This window comes from Monodelphis domestica, chromosome 1 (assembly GCF_027887165.1).
Source record: "Monodelphis domestica isolate mMonDom1 chromosome 1, mMonDom1.pri, whole genome shotgun sequence".
NCBI lineage: Eukaryota > Metazoa > Chordata > Mammalia > Didelphimorphia > Didelphidae > Monodelphis > Monodelphis domestica.
Window position 1 is genome coordinate 408,805,714 of NC_077227.1, and position 25,104 is coordinate 408,830,817.

Below are 25,104 nucleotides of genomic sequence, written 5' to 3' on the forward strand. Positions count from 1 at the left end.
AATGTAAATGATTCATACTGTAAGCTATGTTAGATGTTAGAGACTCAAACCTAGTTGAACCTAGAAACCTAGAAGAAATCCTAACCACATTTATTGTAGCCTCTGGATAAGCCTTTCTTTTCCTCTCCTCTGAATGCTGTCAATGTGCCATGACTTTTTTTATGGGGAAATCGAATTAACTCCTCTGGACAACTGGACTCAAGTTTCAGTTCTAATGTTCACTCATGTATGATTGGGTGAGTCACAACATCTCTGGAACTCATTTTCCTCACAAGACTGTTATGAGGAACTCATGAGATAAATGATGCAAAGTACTTTGCAAGAAACTCAATTAAGATTCACCTATTTCTTTTTCTTTTTTAAACCCCTGCCTTCTGCCTTAGAATCAGATTAGAGCAGTAAAGGTCTAGGCAACTGGGGTTAAATGACTTGCTCACAGTCAGATAGTTAGCATGGAAAATATTTTTAATTAACCATATCTGAACTAGACATGTTCAATGACTCTAGCGTCTCCTCAGAGTTCATTCTATCTTATACTTATTAAGTTAGTTTATATTGATTTAACATGTTCTTGGATTATCATAGTACTACTTATTCTATAGGACTCTACAGTTTATAAAGCACTTTCTTCACTTGTTCATTAGTTAAGTGATAAAAAGATAATTTCCATTTTATAGATGAAGAAACTGAAATCTGAAAAAGAAAAAGTAGCTTATGATAGGTCATCTGAGTAGTCCTGCTTCACTCTCACCAAAATCATTATTCTCCCTCCACCTGACAAACACTTTATCTGAAATGCTCAAAAAATATCCAGTAATAATTCTGATAGATCAAAGGATATATAATACTTGGTACAATTTCAAATCATCCAGAAAAGTTGGTGACAGTGTTAGCCTGAATTACTCTTCCTTCAAACCTAGAAATCTCTTCTGAGATCATTTATGATCTCAAACAACAACCCAATGTGCCTTTGAATACATTAGGAACTGGGCTCATTTTGCCTATCACCTTACCGGAGATGGAGGATGCTTCCGAAGTTCAGATGTAAAATTCACCTCTTTATATTCTTCTTGGCTCCTGGGGTGCTGTTTGAGCCTATCATCTGTGTGGAAGTGGAAGTCAACTGACTTGGTTACCTGGCTGACTGTTTTTTTCAGAGGCTGCCCTGGGTGGGGTAGGAAAAAAAAAAAGCAAACCCACAACATTGGACACATAGCCACCTTGAGCAGAGAAAATTTGTCAACTCCCACTCTTAACTTTCTGACCCAAAGACATACAATATTGTCAGGTTCCTAACCTGCTACTGGCCCTTTGAGGGTTAGACCCAATCTTCTGGACAGTGTCTTTGTAGATGCTGCCAAAGGACAAAACTGTCTTTAATCCTCCCAATCCTGCCTTATTCTTGGAACAGGCATCAGGTTTCCATTACCAGGTAACACTACTGGTAATTGTTCCAGGAACTAGCTTTACTCCTACTTCTCTCATCTAGACCAAAGCTCCTAACAATCCCCAGGAATATCAGTGTTTATAGGATGATTTGTGGTGCCAGAATTAGCAGTATAACACATTTAGTCTCAGGGCCTTAATGATCATACTCTACTTATAAAGACTATAGATTATGGAAGGTCATCCATACTAGGGGAATGCTGAATAGAATCAGTCACAAATGAGGTTTAAGCAGAGCTGACCTGCTAGAGCTATTTTCAAGGATTCTTCATTCTTCTTTCGCATTTCTACCACCTCCTTCTGCATCTTGAGTCTCTTCTCCAATTCCTGTTCCTCGGTACTTTTCAGAACCTTCTTCCTAAAGGTAAGTCAAGTTAATCAGAAATCAAGATAGAATGGGAAAGAGCAAAAGATACTGACAACTCAAATGATCACAAAGGGTCATTTCCAAAGCCCCCATGAGTCCAGCTATTTTTTCATTAAGTTCACCATAACCAGGTCAAGGTTCATTTGGAAACTATCAAGTCACCTCCCTACTTGGGCTTCTAGCATGATATGTAAAATCAATACCAGATCAGGAAAATTCTCACCTTATGGGTGGTGTGTGAGATACAGCTGACCTGCCTGTGGGGCGTCCCAGGGAAGGTTCACTCTTCTGGGCCCCATTTTTGGTGCCTTCCATGGGCTTACTTTTGCCCTCAGTGCTGAAGTTCAAAAGGATAAAATCAGACAGCATAGTCAGTCTTCCCAGAGCCGTGCATAAAATCAATTATATAATAAGTAATCGACCAAATCAAATAATCTAAACAAATTACTTCCTAGCTTAAGTCACAGTGCTGGGTACAAGGGATACAAAGACAAACATGAAAGAGTCCTGGCTCTTGAAGGGTTTACATTCTATTGGGGAAGACCATAGGTCCAAGCCACCAAAAAGTAGATAGAAGGAAGCCTTGCAGGGAGGAAGGAGGAAGCACAAGCACTTAGGGAGAGTAGGCAAGTCCCCATTTAGAAGAAAGCACTTGAGCTAAATCCTGAAGAGAACCAGGGATCTTGAGAGAGGCAGGTGAAGCAGAAGAGCACCCAAAGGAGGCTTAGAGCTTGACACTAGAGCAGGTACTTTGTAAAAAGACAGAAGAGGACAGCATGTGATAGAGGCAGATGATTAATGAGATCTAGTAAATGGCACTATGTCATGTAGGAGAGGCTGATGTATCAAAGATGACACCAAAGTTGTGAATCTGGGAACCTGGAGAGATGGTGGCGCTTTCCACACGGAAAGAAAGATTTGAGAGTTTTGAGGAAGAAAGATGAGTTCTGTTCATTGCTGCTGTTGTTGTTGCTGAGTCATTTCTGTTGTATCTAACTTGCCCATCTGGGGTTTTCTGGCAAAGATACTAGAGTGGTTTTCCATTTCCTTCTCTGGCTCATTTTACAGATAAAGAAACTGAGGCAAACGGGGTTATGCAGCTTGCCCAAGATTACACAGCTACTAAGTGTCTGAGGCCAGATTTGAATTCAAGGATACGAATTTCTGATTGCAGGTCTGGCATTCTATTCACTGTGCCACCATGACATAGAGCATGTAAAATCTGAAATGCTTATGGAACTATGTAGTAGTCTGAAATGCCCAACAGGCAGTTGATAATGTGTCTATCAGAGAGATTGATCCTGGATATAAGATCTAGGAGTCATCCGCACAGATCTGATAAATGAATTCATTTGGGAGCCAAATGAAATGGTATGCAACAACCAGAGATGAGGAACCAGGACAGAGCCTTGGGGTAGACATATCATTAGTGGGCATAGCACAGAAAACGATCCAACAAAGAAGACTAAGGAGCAGTCAGACAGGTAGGTAGGAGGGGAAGCAAGGGAGAATAGTATCTGTCACAAAAATCCAGCGAAGAAAAAAGATCCAGGAGGAGAGGGGTAGTCAACTTTCCCACTTTTTAAAAAGAAAACAAGTGTTTTTACCACATATTTAATTCATCTAACTCTCAGCTGAGCTACCATTTCAAGAGTGTCCCAGAACACTCAATAACCATACAAGTATATCTGAGGAAAGCCGACCTTACATCAGTAAGAATATAAGGCAAAAGCAAATTCCCCAAAAAAGGTGTAGTCAAAAGAAAAGTTGCCTCTTCCCTGGGTATGAGAGGATTAAGGGATAAGCAATATCACCCAAAGTGAGGAAAACTCAACCAGCTGGTTACTCACACTTTCATCTTCTTAGAAGGTGGCATTTCCTCACTGACCATTGGAACAGGGTGTCTCTCTGCTTTCATTCTGAGCTGCTGTTTCTGCCGCTGTTCTGACTTCTTCTGAGCAGACAGGCTCCTGGTCACCCTGGAGACGAAAGTAGCAAGAGCAACTGATCCTGTGTACCAATGTTTATTGTTTATTTCTTACCTCATAGAGACACATCGTTTTTATCTTAGTAATTTAATCTCTTCTTGTTTGGTCTTATAAATGGCTTCTAAAACACCATAATAACATTTTAGAGCTTACAAAGACCTTAGAAATGATCTAATCTGATGATCTCTTTTTGACAGTAAGGGAAGAGAAGTCCCATGATGCATCAGCCCAAGGTCACAGTCATACAAGGCATGTATGTGTTAAAGTCAAAGATATTCCTGTGAACCCTGTATGTATAAAAGGTTTATCTTTCTTTGTATTTGCTTTTCCTTCTTTATGTTCTCTGAAGGAAATTTTCCATGATAGAATCTAGGTTCTTAAAAGTTAGGCCTACATCAGGCAATTCTCCCAGGGTACTCTCCTCTTGGTTTCAATATTTGCTAACAACTTGCCCATTCCACATTATGTTACAGGTGCTTAATGCCATACAGCAACTTAATGGAAGAGAGTAGTACTGTGACACCACAGTCACCAAGGGCCTCAGGCTCTAAGAGAAAAGTATGCCCACTGAAACTCAGGCAAAAGAGAGGGGAAGAAGTCCAGGACATGTTTTCAAGACCAGCTAATGTGTCCTTCTGTTTTGCTTGATGATGCTTATCTCTCACAAGGGAGTGCTCTATTGGGAGGAAGGGCAAAGGACAGGAAAGGGTTTAAGAAAGAAGTGATAATGATAATTATAAAATCATCAACAAAATACATTTTACAAGGGGAATATCATGTAATACAATGAAGTAAAATATCAGAAACATTTTTTAGGATAAGAGAGCAAAGAATGATACCAAAAGTCAAGAATGAAATTAAGAGGAGTGCTACTTGCTGCCACGAGGAAGCCAAAGGAAAACCTGCTGAGAACCCCCTGCAGGACTGGGAAGGCATCCTGTGACATTTTAACCCTTAACATCTTAACAGGTCCAAAAATGGAACCTATTCTTTCACCCATAAAAAGCTCCACTCTCCTAAGGGCAATACCTTCTCCTATTCCCTCAGGATGGAATCCTAGGAGTCATTTCATATTCTTGACTATCTCTCTCCTCCCTGTACCCCATCTGTTACCAAGGGCTAGGAGCTTTACCTTTTCAAACTATTCCTATGACCTACCCCTTCTCTCCTCTGCACTCCAACTCAAGACTTCAAATATTCTCCCTGGCTGATCCCCACTGTTGCAAATGTCCTTTCTCATCTCTACCCTCCTGGACTCCTTGTTTCCTAAAGATTATTTAAAAACACACTGGGACATGTTAGGATGGCAAGGCTCAATAAGAAGGTTGTTGGACCTGTAATTGCAGGGGGATCTTAAATAGGCAGGAAATAGATAACAAAATTCAATTTGAATGGAGATACTCAATTACAATACCCTCTATTAAGACAGAAAGAATCTTCAAGTGAAGCTTAAAATTCTTGCTGTGAAAAGCTATTATTTTAGCTATGTGTCTCATTCAGTAAAATAAGCATTTAATTGTCTCTCTGATATTTAAGGCACTTCTCTGGGTGCTTAAGATATACCCAAAGATGATTAAGTGATACATATAATGTCTTCTGGGACCAAATGATAACAGAAAGAAGACCACCACCTACAAATAGGATAAAAGGTAGAGTAGGTGCATATTTGAAGGGGAAATAGCATTTCCAGGGACTGGGAGAAGAGAATCAAAGAAGTCTTCAGCGAGACACCAATTAAGCTGAAGGGCAAGAAGAACTTTAAATATTGGGGCAGAGTAGTGGAGAGAATCCATTCCAAGCATAGTAGAAAGGAATAAGCAAAGAAAGAGTATAGAGCTAGTACCACAGGGCAGCTAAGTAGCACAGTGGATAATAATGCCAGGTCTGGAGATGGGAGGTCCTGGGTTCAAATGTGACCTTAGGTATTTTCTAGCAGTGTGACCCTGGACAAGTCACTTAACCTCACTGCCTAGTCCTTACCACTCTTATGCCTTGGAACTGATATTTAATATTAATTATAAGACAGAAAGGATTTTTTTAAAAAGTGCTAGCACCACAAGAGGACAGAGGTCCTATCTATCCTAGAGAATCCAGTCCCAGGGGTTCAGAGGTCAGCAGAGACGTGTTTTCTCTGTCAGTTTCAGCTTGGCCTTGATCCCTGAAGCCATTCTTGGCTCCCAAGCTGGTGTTACCTTAGGGACTGGCCTGGAACAAGGGATCCAAGAACAGGAGCATTTTTTGACATAGTTTCCTGAAAGCCTGGTGAGTCATAAGCATTTGATGGAGCAGATTCTTCTGGTAGATTCTCTGTTTCCACATAAGAATTGTCAACTAAAGTAAAAGACAAAAAAAACAGAGACATTTTAATGTATCCATGTCTGCATGAGAGAGAGAGAGACAGAGAGACAGAGAGATAACATGTCAAACCAAAGACATAAGGCAAAAGAAGAGTAAAAAAAAGTGTTCTAGATGTTCGACTCCTCCTCTTTTCTTGTGTATGGGCCCCTGAACCCCTTTGTTGGTCTGATGGGGCCTACGAACCACCTTCACAGAAGTCTTTTAAATGCAAAAATTACAATCTATAGGATTGCAAAAGGAAACCAATCATATTTAAATGCAGTTATCAAAATATGAAAAATAACAAAATCATAGGTCCCATGTAATAGATCCTTGGACAGAGCAAAAGACTACTTAATAGGCAAAAATGCTGATGTTACCATTTGAAGTTTATGATAAAAACAATAATAATCGTCATTTATATACTTTGTGCTTTACAAAGCACTTTATATACATTAGCTTCAACTGATTCCCCAAAATTAGCCTGTGATTTACATGAACCAGAAGAACATTGTACACTAAAATAGCAATATTTTTTTTGATGAACAACTGTGAATGACCTAGTTATTCTCAGCAATACAGTGATCCAAGACAATCCTAGAGACTCATGTTGAAAAATGTCATCTGCCTTCAGAAAAAGAACTAATGGGGGCAGCTGGGTAGCTCAGTGGATTGAGAGCTAGCCCTAGAGACAGGAGGTCCTGAGTTCAAATCTGGTCTCAGATACTTCCTGGCTGAGTTGCTGGACAAGTCACTTGCCTAGCCCTTACCACTCTTCTGCCTTGAAGCCAATACACAGTATTGATTCTAAGATGGAAGGCAAGGGTTTAAAAAAAAAAGAAAAGAAAAAAAGAAAAAGAACTATTGGAATCTGAATGCAACCCAGAACATACTATATTTTTCTTCTTTTTTAAATTCTGGATCTCTTCCACAAAATGACTAATATGGTTTTCTTTCAATTTTATTAATCTTTCTTTTGCTTTTCAGAATTTCTAATTTGGTGTTTAATTGGGATTTCCTTAATTTGTTCTTTTTCTAGTTTTTTAGTTGCAGATCCAATTCATTGGTCTGCTTTTTCTCTGTTTTATTGATGTGAGCATTTAGAAATATAAATTTTCTCTTAAGTACTACTTTGGCTACATCCAAAAAATTTTGTTATGTTGCATCCTTGTCATTCTCTGTAATGAAATTATTATTTCTATGATTTGTTCTTTGACCCATTTATTCTTTAAGATGAGGTTATTTAATTTCCAATTAATTTTTAGTCTTTTTTTTTGACCAGCTCTTTGTTCAGTGTAATTTTTATAGCATTGTGGTCTGGAAAAGATGTATTTAATTTTTCTGCTCTTCTGCATTTGTTTTAAAACTTTTATATCCCATTATATAATCAACTTTTGTGAAGATGCCATACAAAATGACTAATATGGAAAAATGTTTTACATGATTACATATGTAAAATTTATATCAGATTGCTTACCATCTCAGGGAAAGGGAAGAGGTGGGAGGGAATAAAGGACAGAGGGTGGGGAGGGGGAAAATTTGGAATTCAACAAAAATTTTTAAATGAATGCTAAAAAATTATTTTACATGTAATTGGGGAAAACTTTTTTTAAAATTAAGCTTTTCTGGTAGTATTTAACCTAGTGTTATTATTTCCATTTTATAGATGAAGAAAGTAGAGCACAAAGAAGTTCAATGGCTTCAATGCTTCCTCATTGTTCAAGGTTCTGAAACTGGGATCAAGCCAACATCAAGACCTGAAGACTCAGCCTTCCCTATAAGATCAGGAGTGAAACAAGGATACCCATTATCACCTCTATTAGTTAACATTGTACCAGAAACACTAACTGTAGCAATCAGAGAAGAAAAAGAAATTAAAGGTATTAAAATAGGCAATGAGGAGACCAAGCTATCACTCTTTGCAGATGATATGATGGTCTACTTAAAGAATCCTAGAGAATCAACTAAAAAGCTAGTAAATATAATCAACAACTTTAGCAAAGTTGCAGGATACAAAATAAACCCACATAAGTCATCAGCATTTCTATATATCTCCAACACATCCCCGCAGCAAGAGGTAGAAAGAGAAATTCCATTTTAAATCACCCTAGACAATATAAAGTACTTAGGAATCTATCTGCCGAGACAAACACAGGAACTATATGAACACAACTACAAAGCACTCTCCACACAAGTAAAACTAGATCTAAACAATTGGAAAAACATTGACTGCTCATGGGTAGGATGAGCTAACGTAATAAAAATGACAATCCTACCCAAATTAATTTACTTATTTAGTGCCATGCCCATTGAACTACCAAAAATTTTTTTTACTGAATTAGAAAAAACCATAACAAAGTTCATTTGGAAGAACAAAAGATCAAGGATATCTAGGGAAATCATGAAAAAAATGTGAAGGAAGGAGGACTTACAGTCCCAGATCTCAAACTATACTATAAAGCAGTGGTCATCAAAACAATTTGGTACTGGCTAAGAGACAGAAAGGAGGATCAGTGGAATAGACTTGGGGTAAATAACCTCAGCAAGACTGTCTATGATAAGCCCAAAGATCCCAGCTTTGGGGACCAAAACCCACTATTTGATTAAAAAAACTGCTGGGAAAATTGGAAGACAGTATGGGAGAGATTCAATTTGGATCAAGATCTCACACCCTACACCAAGATAAACTCAGAATGGGTGAATGACCTGAATATAAAGAAGGAAACTATAAGCAAATTAAATTAGGTGAACACAGAATAGTATACTTGTCAGATTTTTGGGAAAGGAAAGACTTTAAAACCAAGCAAGAATTAGGAAAAAAAAAATCACAAAATGTAAAATCAATAATAATTTAATTACATCAAATTAAAAAGGTTTTGTACAAATAAAACTAATGCATCCAAAATTAGAAGGGAAGCACCAAATTGGGAAACAATCTTCATTACAAAAACCTCTGACAAAGGTCTACTCAAATTTATAAAGAGCTAAATCAATTGTACAAAAAATCAAACCATTCTCCAATTGAAAAATGGGCAAGGGACATGAATAGGCAAATTTCAGTTAAAGAAATCAAAACTATTAATAAGCACATGAAAAAGTGCTCTAAATCTCTTATAATCAAAGAAATGCAAATCAAAACAACTCTGAGGTATCACCTCACACCTAGTAGATTGGCTAACATGACAGCAAAGGAAAGTAATGAATGCTGGAGGGGATGTGGCAAAGTCAGGACATTAATGCATTGCTGGTGGAGTTGTGAAATGATCCAACCATTCTGGAGGGCAATTTGGAACTATGCCCAAAGGGTGCTAAAAGACTGCCTATCTTTTAACCCAGCCATAGCATGCTGGGTTTGTACCCCAAAGAGATAATAAGGAAAAAGACCTGTACAAGAACATTCATAGCTGCGCTCTTTGTGGTGGCAAAAATCTGGAAAATGAGGGGATGCCCTTCAATTGGGGAATGGCTGAACAAATTGTGGTATATGTTGGTGATGGAATACTACTGTGCTAAAAGGAATAATAAAGTGGAGGAATTCCATGGAGACTGGAACAACCTCCAGGAAGTGATGCAGAGTGAAAGGAGCAGAACCAGGAAAACATTGTACACAGAGACTGATACACTGTGGTATAATCAAATGTAATGGACTTCTCCATTAGTGGCAATGCAGTGATCCTGAACAACTTGGAGGAATCTATGAGAAAAACCACTATCCACATTCAGAGGAAAAACTGTGGGAGTAGAAGCACCAAAGAAAAACAACTGCTTGAATACATGGGGCGAGGGGATATGGTTGGGGATGTAGACTCTAATGAACATCCTAGTGCAAACATCAACAGCATGGAAATAGGTTCTGATCAAGGACATAAGTAATACCCAATGAAATTGCGCATCAGCTGCGGGAAGGGCGGGTGGAGGGGAGGGAGGGAAATATTGTGATTATTGTAACCAAGGAATAATGTTCTAAATTGACTAAATAAATTAATTTAAAAAAAATTTTTAAACAATATAACATACAATTCTCATGTATTGTATGTGTAGACATTGAAGGGTTCTCAGAGACCCAAAAAAAAAAAAAGACCTGAAGACTGCCCAAGTCAACAGCTGAGTATCCTATGCCTACCCCTTGAAGTCTGGAGATCCAGATCAAGTCCCCAGTGCGTCTGACCACTAAGGTGAAAGAAAGTTCAAGGAGAGGCCTAAAGTCCTTGCCCAAGGTACCACTGTGTACCTGGCCCTGCAAGTCAATAGCAGGCCCTAAGAAAACTGAATCAGCAGTGAGAAAGGGCTTCCAGAACTATCATAGCATCTTGGAAGAACTGAAACCTGCAGATACCTAGAACTAGATCTGAGGGTAGCAGCAAGGAAAAACTGAAATTTTTTATTTTTTTATTTTTTATTAAAAACCCTTACCTTCCGTCTTGGAGTCAATACTGTGTATTGGCTCCAAGGCAGAAGAGTGGTAAGGGCTAGGCAATAGGGGTCAAGTGACTTGCCCAGGGTCACACAGCTAGGAAGTGGCTGAGGTCACATTTGAACCTAGGACCTCCCGTCTCTAGGACTGGCTCTTAATCCACTGAGCTACCCAGCTGCCCCCAGAAAAACTGAAATTTAAGAATGCCCTATCTACCTTGAGAACAGAGTCTACCTTTAAGATAAAAATAACACTCAAGAAAAAGTTAGATCCCAAAGAGATAAGGAAAAAGACTTGTACCAAAACATTTATAGCCATGCTCTTTGTGATGGCAAAAAATTGAAAATGAGGGGATATCCTTTGACTGAGGAATGGCTGAACAAATTGTGGGTATCTTTTGGTGATGGAATACTATTGTGCTAAAAGAAATAATGAACTAGAGGAATTCCATGTGAACTGAAACGATCTCCAGGAATTGATGCAGAGTGAAAGGAGCAGAACCAGGAGAACATCATACACAGAGACTCTCTACTAGCAGCAATGCAATAATCCAGGACAATTTTGAGAGACCTATGAGAAAGAACTCTATCCACATCCAGAGAAAGAACTGTGGGAGTAGAAACACAGAAGAAAAACAACTGCTTGATCACATGGCTCGATGGGGATATGATTGGGGATGTAGACTCTAAATGATCACCCTAATGCAAATATTAATAATATGGAAATAGGTCTTGATCAATAACACATGTAAAACCCAGTGGAATTGCTCATTGGCTACAGGACAGGGCGGGAGGAGAAGAGGGAAAGAACATGAATCATGTAAACATGGGAAAATATTCTAAATCAATTAATTACATTTTTCAAATTAAAAAAAGGCTGGAAAAAGAGCAAATATATACATATATTTTTTAAAGCAATATCTAACCATAGAAAATTATTAGGCATAAACTCAGAAGGGGACAATGAAATCAAAAGCAGCTACATGTAAAACAAAAAAAAAAGGAAATTGGTGTAAGGCCCTAGAAGCACTCAAAAAATTTCAAGAAAAAAAATCTTTCTGAATGTTCTCTTTTTCTGATATGGATGAGGTTGCTAAGAAAGTAATAACTTTAAAGTATTAATATACTGGAATCATTTCAGATTTTACTTACTGTTCTGTTCTATGAAAGTTCCTGGATATTTTTAAAGATTAAAAAGAACAGGATTGAGGGTGGACAGACAAAAATTAATTTTTCTTAATCAAAGGAAACACAAAGATGGAATAAGTACATAATCCTTAAATTAATCAACAAAAATTATGCTCAGGGCTTATTATCAGCAAAGTAATGCACTAGGAATCATGGGAAATTTTTTAAAAGATCAGAAAATAGGTCAACTTGGAGCTACATTCAAATAGGGCAGATAAGACATATACAATTAGCCATAAGAATATAAAATATGTAGTTCTTATAAATATGAAAATAATACAAATTAAACTCTTCATCATATGTCTTACCTTCTAGAAGGGTAATTTATAAACCCCTTGAAGATAAGAATTAAGACTTTTTTTTATCTTTGATGCTCCTCCAGTTCCAAGGAGAACATGCTACCCAGAAGGTTCTACTTAATAGAATAGTTCTACTTATTGAATGGATGATACTACCTATCTTCATGAATTATTTGCAAATCAGTCTAGCAGCTCAGGCCATATAGGGAAGACAGGCTCATTAGAAGGACAGTCATTTGTCTGATACCACAGATCTAGTTAATGACGTGATTGGGGTCAGTTTCAGATTTACACTTAAGGAGGCTCTTGATGTTGAAATAAACAACAGGGATTTATGACCTCTTAAAGGATGCTTATGTTGTGACCAAATGGACAAGACTCTGAGCATGTATTTGGTAACCAGCAATTTAGACACTGACCATCTTCTGAAACCAGATACATGACTCAGACAAAGTATGCATGCACAGTGGGTGTTTTATAGTTTTATAATAAGGTTTAACCTGAGTTAAACTTAGGGCTGGACAGATGACCAAATGGGAAAAGAATTAAACAGCATAATACAAGCACACCTTATATAACATTGTGCCAACAAATAACTTTCTGTTAGCATGTCATTAATTCTTTATAACCAAATTCCACTGCAATGTCATCCAACCCAAGATCCAATTCCCACTTTTCAGGATAACATGACATAATGTTTTCCTTCAATTAACCGTTCCAATAGTGAGACCAGAACAGAGATTCTGACTATAGTAGCATACCTTGAGCTTCCTTATATCCAGGGAATAAAGTTGGTCATACAGTGGTAATAATACCTATCCAGTCCACAATGATCAATTCTACTACTCAAGGTCAATCAGTCAATTTCCCTGAATACCAATTAATTATAGTCATATTGTTTACACTGTGTGAGCAAATAATGTTCTATTGGCATTTACTGTCCCTTTTAACACTTCACCTAATGTCCCGCTCTTGACAAATCAATTAATGACACTAGCAGGGTAACATTGCTTGTTCAAAACCTGTCAAAGGAGCAACTAAGTGTTGGGGCAAGAAACAGGAGATCTTGGGTTCAGATTTGGCCTCAGACACTTCCTAGCTATGTGACCCTGGGCAAATCACTTAACCTGAATTGCCTGGTCCTTACTGTATTTTTGCCTTGGAACCAATACATAGTACTAATTACAAGCGAGAAGGTATGGGTTAAAAGACAAAAACAAAACCCAGAAATGTTAAGGCTGACAGATCTTTGGAGCTTAGGAGTTCTGAGCTACAAAAGGTTATGCTGATTTTAGTGTCCAGTACTAAATCCAGTACTGGATCTGGTTCAGTAATAAACAAGCATTAATATAGGAAGCTCATGGGAGTGGGAGCCCCCCAGATTGCCTAAGGAGGGCAAATCAGGCCAGGTTAGAAACAGATGAAAAACTCCTGTGCCAATAAGTAATGGGATGGAGCCTCTGAACTTTCAGCTTGGGCAAGAAAGATAGGTCAAGTCTTAAAAAATAAAATAAACTTAAGGTTTCAGAAAAACCTGGGAAAACTTGTATGAACTGCAGAAAAGCAGAACTAGGAGATAGTAACAGCAATATTGCAAAGATAATCAATCAACTTTGAAAGAAAAATAAATAGTAACTTATTAATCCAATGACCAACCACAATTCCAAAGGACACCTCCAGAAAAAAAGCTGATCAACTTGAGTGAATATTAAAGAATGTTTTTTTCTCTTCCTTGCCTTTTTTTTTCTCCTTTTGGAATATGACTAATGCTGAATTTTGTTTTGCATGACTATACTTAGTTGTAACAAGTTTTTCTTGCCTTTCAGGGATGGGGGAAGGAGAGAATTTGCAACTGAAAATAAAACTAGACAGATACAATTTTTTAAATTCATAAAGAATTTTCATGGGTTTCGTATGGGTAAGCATTTTATCATTTCAGAGAAGAATGTCTAGAAATCTGTGCTAGTGTTTCATCATTCTTCTAGAATATCTTTTTTTTTTTTCCAGGACACTTACCTGATCTCAGAGGCATGACAACTGCTTGGGGAACATGGGTCTTTCTCAAAGGTGTCTTCCTATAGGAGGGCCCTGGGACTTCATCATCTTCAGGAGGCTTATTTTCCAAATTGGCCCTCTCCTCTGTAGAAAAGCAAGATCACTTTTATCACCTTGTAACTACTCACAATTATATTGTACTTTAATATTTCAAAAACCCTTTATTAACAACAAGCTTATGAGAGCACACTATTAGCACCACCTAATCCTGGTTTATAGATAAATTAAGGCTCTGATGGTTAGGTGATTTGCCCAGGGTCACACAGTGAGCACATGTGGTATATCTTAAGCCACTGTTGGAACAAGTAACAGGTAAGAAAGTACAAATCAATGCCATACCACATCTGAACTTTCACCAGAAGGGAACCCCAAACTCTTACCAGTTTATACTCAAAAAGGAAAATGAGACTTTTGTGGACTATAATGACTACAAATCCAAATTAGATCCCACAAAAAGAAGGGGAAGGATTGCTTGGAATCAGATTTCTACCAAAGATATTGAAGATACCTCACAAAAGGCAAAGGAATATCTAAAGTGGATTTTGTACTCTGAACATCTAGACATTTTACAGGCCTGAAATAGTCTCATCTATAACCTAACTATATCATAATTTTCTTTATTTTAATTAATTTATTTATTTGGAATATTTTTCCATAGTTATATGATTCATGTTCTTTCCCTCCCTCTTCCCGGAGCTGACAAACAATTCGACTGAGTTATACATGTATCATTGTTCAAAATCTATTTCTATATGATTAATATTTGCAATAGAGTGATCATTTAAAGCTAAAATCTCCAATCACATACCCATCGAACCATATGTTGATCATAAATTTTTTGACAAAATGTGGTTGCAAGGCTTTAAAAGCCAAGGTATTTATAAGCTAGCCAAGGGTCATGTTATCACATTTACAAGGAGGTTCCAAATCTCAGCTGCATAACTTGTCTCTTTCAAGAGTCCTCCTCTTCCAGGTCTTGGGATCACTCTGGCTATGACTGGAAGTTCTGTGAAATTAAGGAGTATTACTCCTCCAGGGGCAGCTGAAAATATGCCCCAACAAGGGCAAGCAAGTCAGAGCTCTGCTGAGATCCACCTCAAACAACTGCTCAAAGAGCAACAAAGACCTTCTGACAGCCCAGCTGAGCTCTCTCATTATTTATGTGAGCATATTCTGAGAGGTCAAGGACATGGAATGGGGTGAAGGGAGGAAGGGGAGGATAACCCTATCAAAGATTACACCTTCATCTGCTCTTCTACTAGACTACTAATTGGCTCTTCCTTATTGTTTCCAAAATAAGCTCCCATGCCTAAAATGAGATATACAAATACAAATAGGTACATAATATCAATCACAGGTCACACTCAGATTTCAGACAAGCCAAAATTGTGTAGAAATACTTATTGATGGTCATTATTCAGACCAATAAAATATTAGATTCCTTCTAAAAGAAAAGCCAGCTCAAATTGTTCAGGCATCTAGATATTGATGGTAACTAATTCCAATTTTTAATACCCCTAATTTACTTGTAAGTCATTTCTTAGATTGAGCTGAAATCTATTCCATTAAAATGAAATTCACAAAATAAGTCTAATCCATCCATATAATTGTTCCTCAAACATTTAAAAATAACCATCATGCTTCCCTTATATCTTCTCTCCAGGTTAACTATCCCCAATTTCAACTGATACTTATATGACACTGTTCTTTAGTCTTCCTACCTTTCTGGTTGTTCTTCTATGGACTTACGGGATCATAAGTAGAAAAGGAACTCAGAGGCCACCCTGGCTAGCCATGTTTTAACACAAATCCCTTGTATAACATCCCTAACAAGTAAGTCATCCAGTCTTTGTCTGAAGACTTCTAGTAAGGGAGAATCAGCTATCACCTAAGGCAGCACATTGCGCTCTGGAATAGCTCCAGATTTTTAGGAATTGTTTTCTTTACTTCAAGCTCAAATTTAGCTGACTGAAATTTCTACCCACTATTCCCAGTTCTGCCCTCTAAGGTCAAAAGGAACAACTCTAATTCCTCTAACACACAAATCTCTCAAATACTTCAAAACAGTCATCAAATTCTTTCTATGTCATTTCCCCAAGCTAAACATTCCAAGGTTCTTCAACATATCTTCACGTGGCAAAAGATCAAAAGACCCCTCACCATCTTGATTAACAATCTTTAGATGGTCTTCATCTCATCAATATCCTTCCTAAAATGAGGACCTAGAATTTATCAGTGGTTTGATCATATATTACAGTAGTATTGGCAGAGTACAGGAAGGCTATTCTTTCCCTTGTGATACACCCTATGCTGCTTCTTTTTTAAAAGTAACCTTTACCTTCTGTCTTAGAATTAATAAAAAATATTGGTTCCAAGGCAAAAGAGCAATAAAGGCTAGGAAACTGGGGTTAAGTACATTGCCCAAGTTTGCACAGCTAGAAAGTGACTAAGGGCACATTTGAACCAAACATAGGACCTCCTATGTCTAGACTTAGCTCTCAATCCACAGAGCCACCTAGCCACCCTGACTATGTTTCTCAATTCACCCTAAGACTATATTACAATTTTATGACTCATATCAGTACAAATGATCATTGAGTTACAGTCCACTAAAACATTTGGTTTACAGACAAATTGTTAGCTGGCGGTGCATTCTCCATCTTGTTCTTGTGAAATTAATCTTTTCTGGACCCAAATGTAAAGCTTTACATTTGTTCATATTAAATCTTATTTCATTAGCTTCAGGCTCAACATTCTAGCATGTAGAGTTCTCTTTGGCAATTTGGATCCTGACTTTGTCATCCAGCTGTCTTATCAGCAAAAGTGATAAGCATGTCATATTTAGATCAGTTCAAGTCACTGATGATAATATTAATCTCAAAGCTATAGGCAGACTCTATTACACTGCATTAAAGACTTCCTTACAAACTAATTTGAATCACTAATAGCTAAATTATTTTAATTGTGTCATTGAACCCACTGCAGACTTCTATCTATACTACTATCTAGCATATCTAGTTTTTTCCTTAAGGATGGCATGAAACTGTTAAATGCTTTGGTAAAACTGAATTTGCAGCTTTCCCCTGATCTACCCCCAAGTGGAAGAGAGATGGGAATAATAGACTGGCATAACTTGTTTTTGATGAAACCACGACCATCTTTTTTAAATGCCCACTATTTATCTCCTTAAGCTAACATTTTCCCAGGAACCTAAATTAAGCAACAATTTGCAGAGGTTTTTTTCTCTTCCTTTTATTTTGTTCAGTCCCATGGTAATGGTAACACTCCCAGCACCCATGATCTTTCAAAGGTCACTAAGAGCACCCTCAGTAATCATCTGCCAGTTCTTTCAGTGCCCTAGAATGTAATTCATTTCATCTTGGTGACTGGAACGCAAAGGCAGCTCTAGAAACTCTTTTATTATCTCCTTAAAGGTGTACTAGGTATCAATTCCTTATTAGCCATTTTTCCGTCCTTCTTAGGAGAGAGATCACTCCTCTTGGGAAGAAAAACAAGAAAAAGAAGAGTTCAGCAGTGAGCTCTGTGTTCTGTTATCTATTAGTATTCCACTTCCAAAAAGCTACAGTCCCACTTCTCCCTCTCAGCCCAATACTACTTAAAAACTTTTTTGCATTATCCTCTGCTTTATTCCAACCATAGCTCATTGTGAACTTCAGGACATCTCGGGGCATGTAACACTTTTGTATTCATGGCATTATGTGCTTTTGCTTCCAGCCTTCAATGGGACAAGTTATTTGCCATTCTCCTTACATGTCCACATGGGATTTTTTTTTTACAACTACTCCTTTACATTATTACTGGAATATTTTCTCTTTGTGTCTTCAGAATTTTATTCCTGAATGCTTCTGCCCTTCCTGAGCTAGCTTCCTCTGTAGATTTTAATCCATAAAATCACAGAACCACCTATCTTTTCTCTCTAAATCCCATGAATTGTACTCTCCTGAAAACTGAAGGTATATCCCCTGCTTTCTTCTCCTCTATCCCAAATTCTAAAATTGAGTCGTTGAGTATTCCCCAAGACTTCCATGGTAAAAATGGGTGAAAACCCAACAACAGTTCTTTTTTCTTGGTGCCAAACAATCAAGTCTGGAGTAGAAATTCCATTCTTTTATATCCACTGCTTTTTGAAGAATAAAACAACAAGCAACTAGGTGGCACAGTGGACAGAATGCCAGACCTGAAAGTCAGAAAGATCAGAGATCAAATTCAGACTCAGATACTTATTAGCTGTCATTTAACCTGTCTGTCTCAGTTTCCTCAACTATAAAATGGTGATAATAATAGCACCTACCTCCCAGGGTCGTTGTAAGGATTCAAGGAGAAAATATTTATAAAGTGCTTAGGACAGTGCCTGGCACAGAGTAAGTAATAAAATGCTTATTCCCTTACCTTCTCTGGCTTGTGATCTATTTCACAAGTTCCTTATCTATTTCTTCTTTCTGTCCAGGTGGTTAGTAGTGTACTCCAACTTGATCCTGCCTGTCAGTGACCTTCCTTATGATGTGAAGCCCAGAGGGCAGTCAGGTGGCTCAGTGGATTGACAGGCAGGCCTAGAGAAGGGAGGTCCAGGGTTCAAATATGACCTCAGACACTTCCTAACTGTGTGACCCTGGGCAAGTCATTGACTAGCTCTTACCACGCTTCTGCCTTGGAAATAAAACACAGTGCTGATTTTAAGATGGAAAGTAAGGATTTAAAAAAAAAATGAAGTCCAGACCTGGGCATGATGTTGTAGACATGTTCTGATGAGGACAGAGGGCCGATAACCTCCCTCTTTCTATTTGCATGGACTAAGATCATACAAGTTTTTTAAGCAACCACAAAACATTCACAATGACTTTATAACACTGGGTCTTTTACTCTCTAGCCACAGCTCTTGCACTCTATGCCTCAACATCTACTCCCTACCCAAACCTCTGTTTTCTTTGAACAAAAACATGTTTTGTAACCACTGCAATTATTCTTCTAATCATCTAACCTGACACAAACACAAAGCATTGTACCGAGAGAGACAGAGAGACAGAGAGACAGAGAGAGACAGAGAGAGAGAAACAGAGACAGAGAGAGACAGAAATAGAGAGGGGGAGAGAGATTTGTATTTAAAGATAATAAATAAGTTGGTATAAGAGTTGACCTCACATTTGGCACTTTTAATAAGGTCTAAAATAAACAGAAGGAGACTCCTATTCTGGCCTCAAAGCTAAAGAAATATTTCTCCCATCCATCCTCCTTATGGCTGTCAAAATCTTAAAAAGCCCACGTCTGACTATGTCACTACTCAGCTCAATTAACTCCAAAGGCTCCCAATTATTGCTAGGACCAAATACAAACACTTTTGGTTGGATTTTTAAAAGTCCTTCATACCTTCAATTTCAGCTTGCCTCATTCTATTCCCACTACCTAGCACAATGCCTGACACACAAGGAGCACTTAATAAACATCTGCTTTCAATAAATAATCCCTCCTTATAAGTAAAAGGGTAACAACTAATACAATCAGAAAAAGATGCCAACTAGCACTAGACAGGTCTCAAAGCTGCCAACAAAAGCAGATACCTACCAAACCAGGAGTCCACATTACAGACATCTTCATTATTAAAAGATGTGAAATTGATGAAGGCTGTTGGAGCATCAAAGGAGTAAGAGGCTCTGCTCTGAGACATCGTCACTGCCACTCCTTTATCCAGGAGTAAGTTCGTCTAGGTGGTGCAATCACTGTCTGAGGAAGAAACAGTTTATGAGTGAAGCAGTCTAAAGCATGACACTCAAAATGTACTTTAAAAAATGTGCTGAAAAAGGTTACTTGAAAAAATGATGATTCTATCTACATTTCTCCAATTTAAGTTTTAAATAATGTTTATATAAAAAATCCTTAATCCATACAGCAACTTTTTGTTAAAAAATAGAATTGATTTCTTCCACATTGTTTTCAAATTTTCCAAATCACTCTGTTTACTGAATATATTCAATTAACACTGTAGTCAGCATTTTGGGGATTCATCAACAAATACATTACCAAAGTAACAAACATCCTGCAATCAAATTAGTTTGGGAAACAATTATCTAAAATGATGGATCCTGACCTTTTGGGGTTGTCAACACCTGGTGACATGATGCTAACTTGCTGTCAACAAATTCAATTCAGTGTGAAAGGTATTTTCATGGAAATTTTTTTTAAAACTCAAAATTAAAGAAACCTTGAACTCAAAGAAATAATAAGCTACTAGGATCCAAAATGAACCAAGAGAAGTACAGGTAAAGTAAGCTGAACCAGGAAAAAGCACTAACAGACTTGGGGGGTTAAGGGAGGAGAGGAAGAAGTCAGAGATTTCTCCAAAGTTGTAACAAATGAGGCAGAGGAGGATTCTGGAACAGAGAGAGGTGAGGAATACATTCTAGGCCCAGAAAACAGTCTGTGTGAAGGGATGGAAACAAAGAACACTATAAGCCCACTTTATCTAGAATATAGAATGCTCAAAGGGCAGGAAATCTAAAATCCAGTCCAGGAAAAGAGGTTGAAGCCTCTTGTCTCTCAGGTCAGGCAGGCTAAAGAGTTTGTTTTCTCTTAGGGCCATAAGGAGTACACTGAAGGTTGTATTGCAGCTTATAGCATAGTTTGGTCCAGGTGTAATGAAGATTACTTAGGCAGCTATGAGGAAAATAGCTTGAAGGGAGGGAAGAAAACTGAAGCAAAAAGACTACTCAGGGGACTATTACAAAAGTGAAAGGTAATAAAAGACTTCAATAGGATGGTGGAGAAATAACCATTTTGAGGCATCATAGAAGTAGAATGTACACTTGGAAAGTCCTTGGATATGGGAGTATAAAGGGAAGAATTGGGAAGAATGAGGCAAAGTTTGGAGGTGGGCTAGGTCTGGAGAAAGTCACAAGTTTAGAGGTGAAAGAGATGTTAGAAGTCACCTAGGTGGCAGCTGGGTGGCTCAGTGGATTGAGAGTCGGACCCAGAGATGAGAGGTCCTGGGTTCAAATCCGGTCGCAGATACTTCCCAGCTGTGTGACCCTGGGCAAGTCATTTAACCCCATTGCTTAGCCCTTACTGCTCTTCTGCCTTGGAACCAATACATAGTATTGATTCTAAGACAGAAGGTAAGGGTTTAAAAAAAAGTCATCTAGTCCAACTCTCTCACTTCATAAAGATGAAAACTCAAACATTATTATTGTCCAAAGTCACATACTTACATACTCCTAAGTATGAGAATAAGGACTCAAGCCTATGTCCTCTGACATCAAATCAAGTCTCCCTCCATTATGCTACACTTGACTGACAGGTTCCTCATTGATCTGGGTGGAATATCCAAGTGATGTGCAGTAGAAAGCTGGGGCTATCAGACTAACATTCAAGAGAGAGAGGTTAGGTTGGTGATAACACAACTATAATGTCAAAGGTCCCAAATCTGCATGGAATATTTAGTCTGTAGAAAAACTTTAAAGTAGAACAGAAAAAGTTCCAGGAGTTGGAGAAAGCAAAGGCCAAAAGGTATAAAAGAGTTCCTATTTTATCTTTCTAACTAGAGGCCAGATAAATTGGAGTTTCTATTCCTGGTTAAACTACTGGTAGCTTCTTTTCTCTCTCCATTATCATTCAAAGCTCCTTGTACTAAAGAAAGTTATTCAGCAGGATATGATTGGCTCTCCAAATATTCCTAAGTGATGGTGATTAAAATGCCCCTGGGACAATCTTGGAGGAGGATCCTACCCAACAATTTTATAAGGTTTTCCTGCTTGGGTAAACCAAACATTAGTGGGCATGGGAAAAATTTGAAATTCCCATGATCTAATGCCCATCCCAGGTCACTGGGCATGATTCCCAGGCTGGAATGTGATGGAAGAGACCAAAGGGGAAAAGAGGAAGGAGGTAAGAGAGAATATAATCCATCAACCTCTCACAACATTTTGAAAACAGCAACCCAACTAGATTGTGGAACTGAAAGATGGTGGGGAGTGTGAAAAGATAAGATTAGAATGGTAATATCTGAAATTTATACAATACTCTAAGACCTCCAAAACACCTCATATGGCAGTGGTTCTCAACCTTTCTAATGCCATGACCCCGCTACAGTTCCTCATGTTGCAGTGACCCCAAACCAAAAAATTATTTTGGTGGCTACTTCAAAACTGTTATTTCGCTACAGTTATGATTCGGAATGTAAATATCTGATATGCATTATGTATTCTCATTGCTACAAATTGAGAGGTTGAGAACTGCTGTCATATGGCATCATTTAGTTTGGACGTTTTGTTTTGTTTTTAATAAACCTTTTAAAGAGCTATAAAACCAAATATAAATTTTGGATCTCCCTAAACACACTTCTTCACAGGTCCTAGATACCTGCTAAATCAACACTACCTCATAACATAAACCTATTAGTTCTTACATGACTTAATTTTAACATAGTGCCTGGACAGTTAAAGGAAAAATGCCCATAAACCATTTTCATCAATGAAATCCTATTTTAAATATCTCACTATTTAAAGCAAATTCCTGTAGAGGATATACATTTCTCTCCTTAGATTTTTATATATATGGTTTTCCTAAAACCAAACACCAGGATTCTGCTGAGGTCATAAACTCCCAGAAAGATATTTGGTTGGGGAGGAGGGGGTTAGGGTTAGAGTCCCACAGAGAGAAGTGCTTAACCTATATTTAGGTAAAATTTTTAAATGAATCTCAATATGTTGGTGGAACTGTGAATTGTTCCAATTAGTAAGTAACTAAATTGATAACATCCTTTGTCTAAGAATCTTCATGACAGAACATATTCCCTCCTAAGGATGTCAAAGGCAAAATCAAAGTTCTAATATATACCAAAATATTTATAGCAGGACTTTTACAGTAACAACTAGAAACAACTTGATTTTCCCATATTTTCATGAAATGAATTGTTTCATATTTCTAAATGTTAAATAATATTTCATTACATTCATCTGCCAATTTGCTCTGCTATTCCTCAATGATGGCACCCACTTCATGATATATATAGCAAACCATACCCTTTTTTTCTTCCCTCTGCCTCCACAGAGGTCTAACCTGATCTTCTTCAATGAAAACAATGGTGGTTCTGCTTAATTGAGAAAACAGAAATGTGATAGGTAGTGTTAGGAAGGTCCATCCACAAGAATCCCCTTATTTTAATAGATGAGGAAACAGAGTTCAAAAGACTTATTCAAGTACAGAAATGAAACCAAAAATTATACTGAGTTAAGTAGCTAGCTGGGGCAAATTCAGGTCATAGAAACTTTTTTTAAAGCCCACAGGAGCTAAGTGGGAAATAAAATAAGCCAAGGCCAAAACCAACTGTTAACAGAGCTACAGGCATGGTGGGAATTGGACACTTTCCTCTACCCTTCAATCAGGATTGAGTTTCTGTCAACACTCCTCACTTTAAAAAAAAAGCACATGCGTCATCGCATTCTCCCAAACAAGCCAAGCAGCCAAGTAAGAGATTCAGCATCACGTTTCAAAATTAGCTGAATCTGATGCAAAATGCCAGAGCTTTAGTGTGGCAAAATTAGGAGACCCTTCATTGGAAGGCAGCTATTTCTGACAGTTACTCTTTAAGAATAAAAGAGAAAACATCCTCTCTAATAACAAGAGTAAAAGTTCAACTCAAGGAACCTATTAGTTTCAGAAAGCTATACTCAGCATTGAAAGTTATACAAAGATAAATTTTAAAATGGTCCCTGCCTCATCAAGTGTAGAGTGCATGACATATAAAAGACTACAATTCAAAACTGAACACAAATGTCAGGTGCAAATGCTAGGTAGGTTCGTTCAATGACAGAAATATCAAGAAGACTTAATGGAAGTGATAACATTTGAGTAGAGTTTTAAGAAATGAGCAGATTTTTCAAGAGGCTAGGGGTATAGAGGAGAAGAATGATATAAGCGAAGCTTTGAGGATAAAAAGATGAGCAATGACACAATCCTTTCTCTCAAGGAATTTATAATACAGGGGTAGGGTGGGAAATCAGATAAAACATCAACACACAATTATTACACAAATAAGACTATAAATACAGAAAAGAGCAATAGAGTGGCTTGAGAGATATGAAGAGGCAGGATTCACTTCTATCTGAATGACCAGAATAAAATTCCAAAGAAGATTCATGGAGGAAATAATATCTGAGCTAGGTCTAAAAGAAAAAGGATTTCAGCAGAGAGAGATAGATTATCATTGTGTTGCTCCAGATTTAGGAGTCAACCATAGCAGTCAAAAGGCAGCTAATCTTGAGGTGAGGAATGGTCAATAGTGCCAATTGGCTGTAATGTGGAACAAGTGAAGTAAATATGATGAAGATAAAAGGCTAGATAAAGGCATACTATAGTCAGATTACATAGAGCCTTGAAATGCAAGGCCTAAATGATTCAAATTTTATTTATCAAGCAAGGGGAGTGACATGATCAAAATTGTGCATTGAGGTTACTTTGGTGGCAATGTAAATGAAGGTTTGAAGAAGGGAAACACAAAAAATGCAAGTAGTTTTAGTCAATAAACTATTCTTAATCCAGGGGAGAAGCAACAAGGATTTCTCTCCTTTCACTATCCTTTCAACTCTTTCTTTAGTGCCAAACAATAATTGGAAAGAAAATTAAGTCCCAGCAAGATCAATAAGTAGAAAAGTAGACTTTGGGAGTTTAGAAAACCCTTTTCAATAAGCATTGAAACAAAAGGGCTTTGGTGCTTAACCCTCAGTTTACTGGTAAATTCTACTGAATCTTGATCATGGATAAAAGAACACTAGTCAGGAAACAGTTCTAGTTTTAGCTCTGCCACTATCTAGCCATGTCAACTTTGTCAAGAAAGTTCTCTTTTCTGGGTTTTACATAAAAGGAAAAACAGAAAAGTCAAAGTTTCTACTGGCTCTAATATTCTATGCCTACTTCCCCAGGGAATTCTATTACATCAAGGTTTGAATGTAACTGCAAGAAGTCAATCCACCCATGGAATTGCAGACAGGAAAAACCTTAA

General features: G+C 37.7%; 1 protein-coding gene across 3 annotated transcripts in view; it reads right to left on the bottom strand.

Moving 5' to 3' along the window:
- Positions 1 to 25,104, bottom strand: part of TPX2 (TPX2 microtubule nucleation factor) — a 60,107-nt gene that overhangs the window by 25,244 nt on the left and 9,759 nt on the right. For all 3 annotated transcript variants that reach the window (XM_007474463.3, XM_007474462.3, XM_001364503.5), the window contains exons 3-9: positions 19,674 to 19,832; positions 14,055 to 14,177; positions 5,994 to 6,132; positions 3,664 to 3,792; positions 2,037 to 2,150; positions 1,689 to 1,804; positions 1,014 to 1,165 (exon numbers count right to left, since the gene is read on the bottom strand). In XM_007474463.3, the coding sequence (XP_007474525.1) occupies positions 1,014 to 1,165; positions 1,689 to 1,804; positions 2,037 to 2,150; positions 3,664 to 3,792; positions 5,994 to 6,132; positions 14,055 to 14,177; positions 19,674 to 19,776 (876 nt within the window). In that variant the 5' untranslated portion in view covers positions 19,777 to 19,832. The remainder of the gene's footprint in view (positions 1 to 1,013; positions 1,166 to 1,688; positions 1,805 to 2,036; positions 2,151 to 3,663; positions 3,793 to 5,993; positions 6,133 to 14,054; positions 14,178 to 19,673; positions 19,833 to 25,104) is intronic.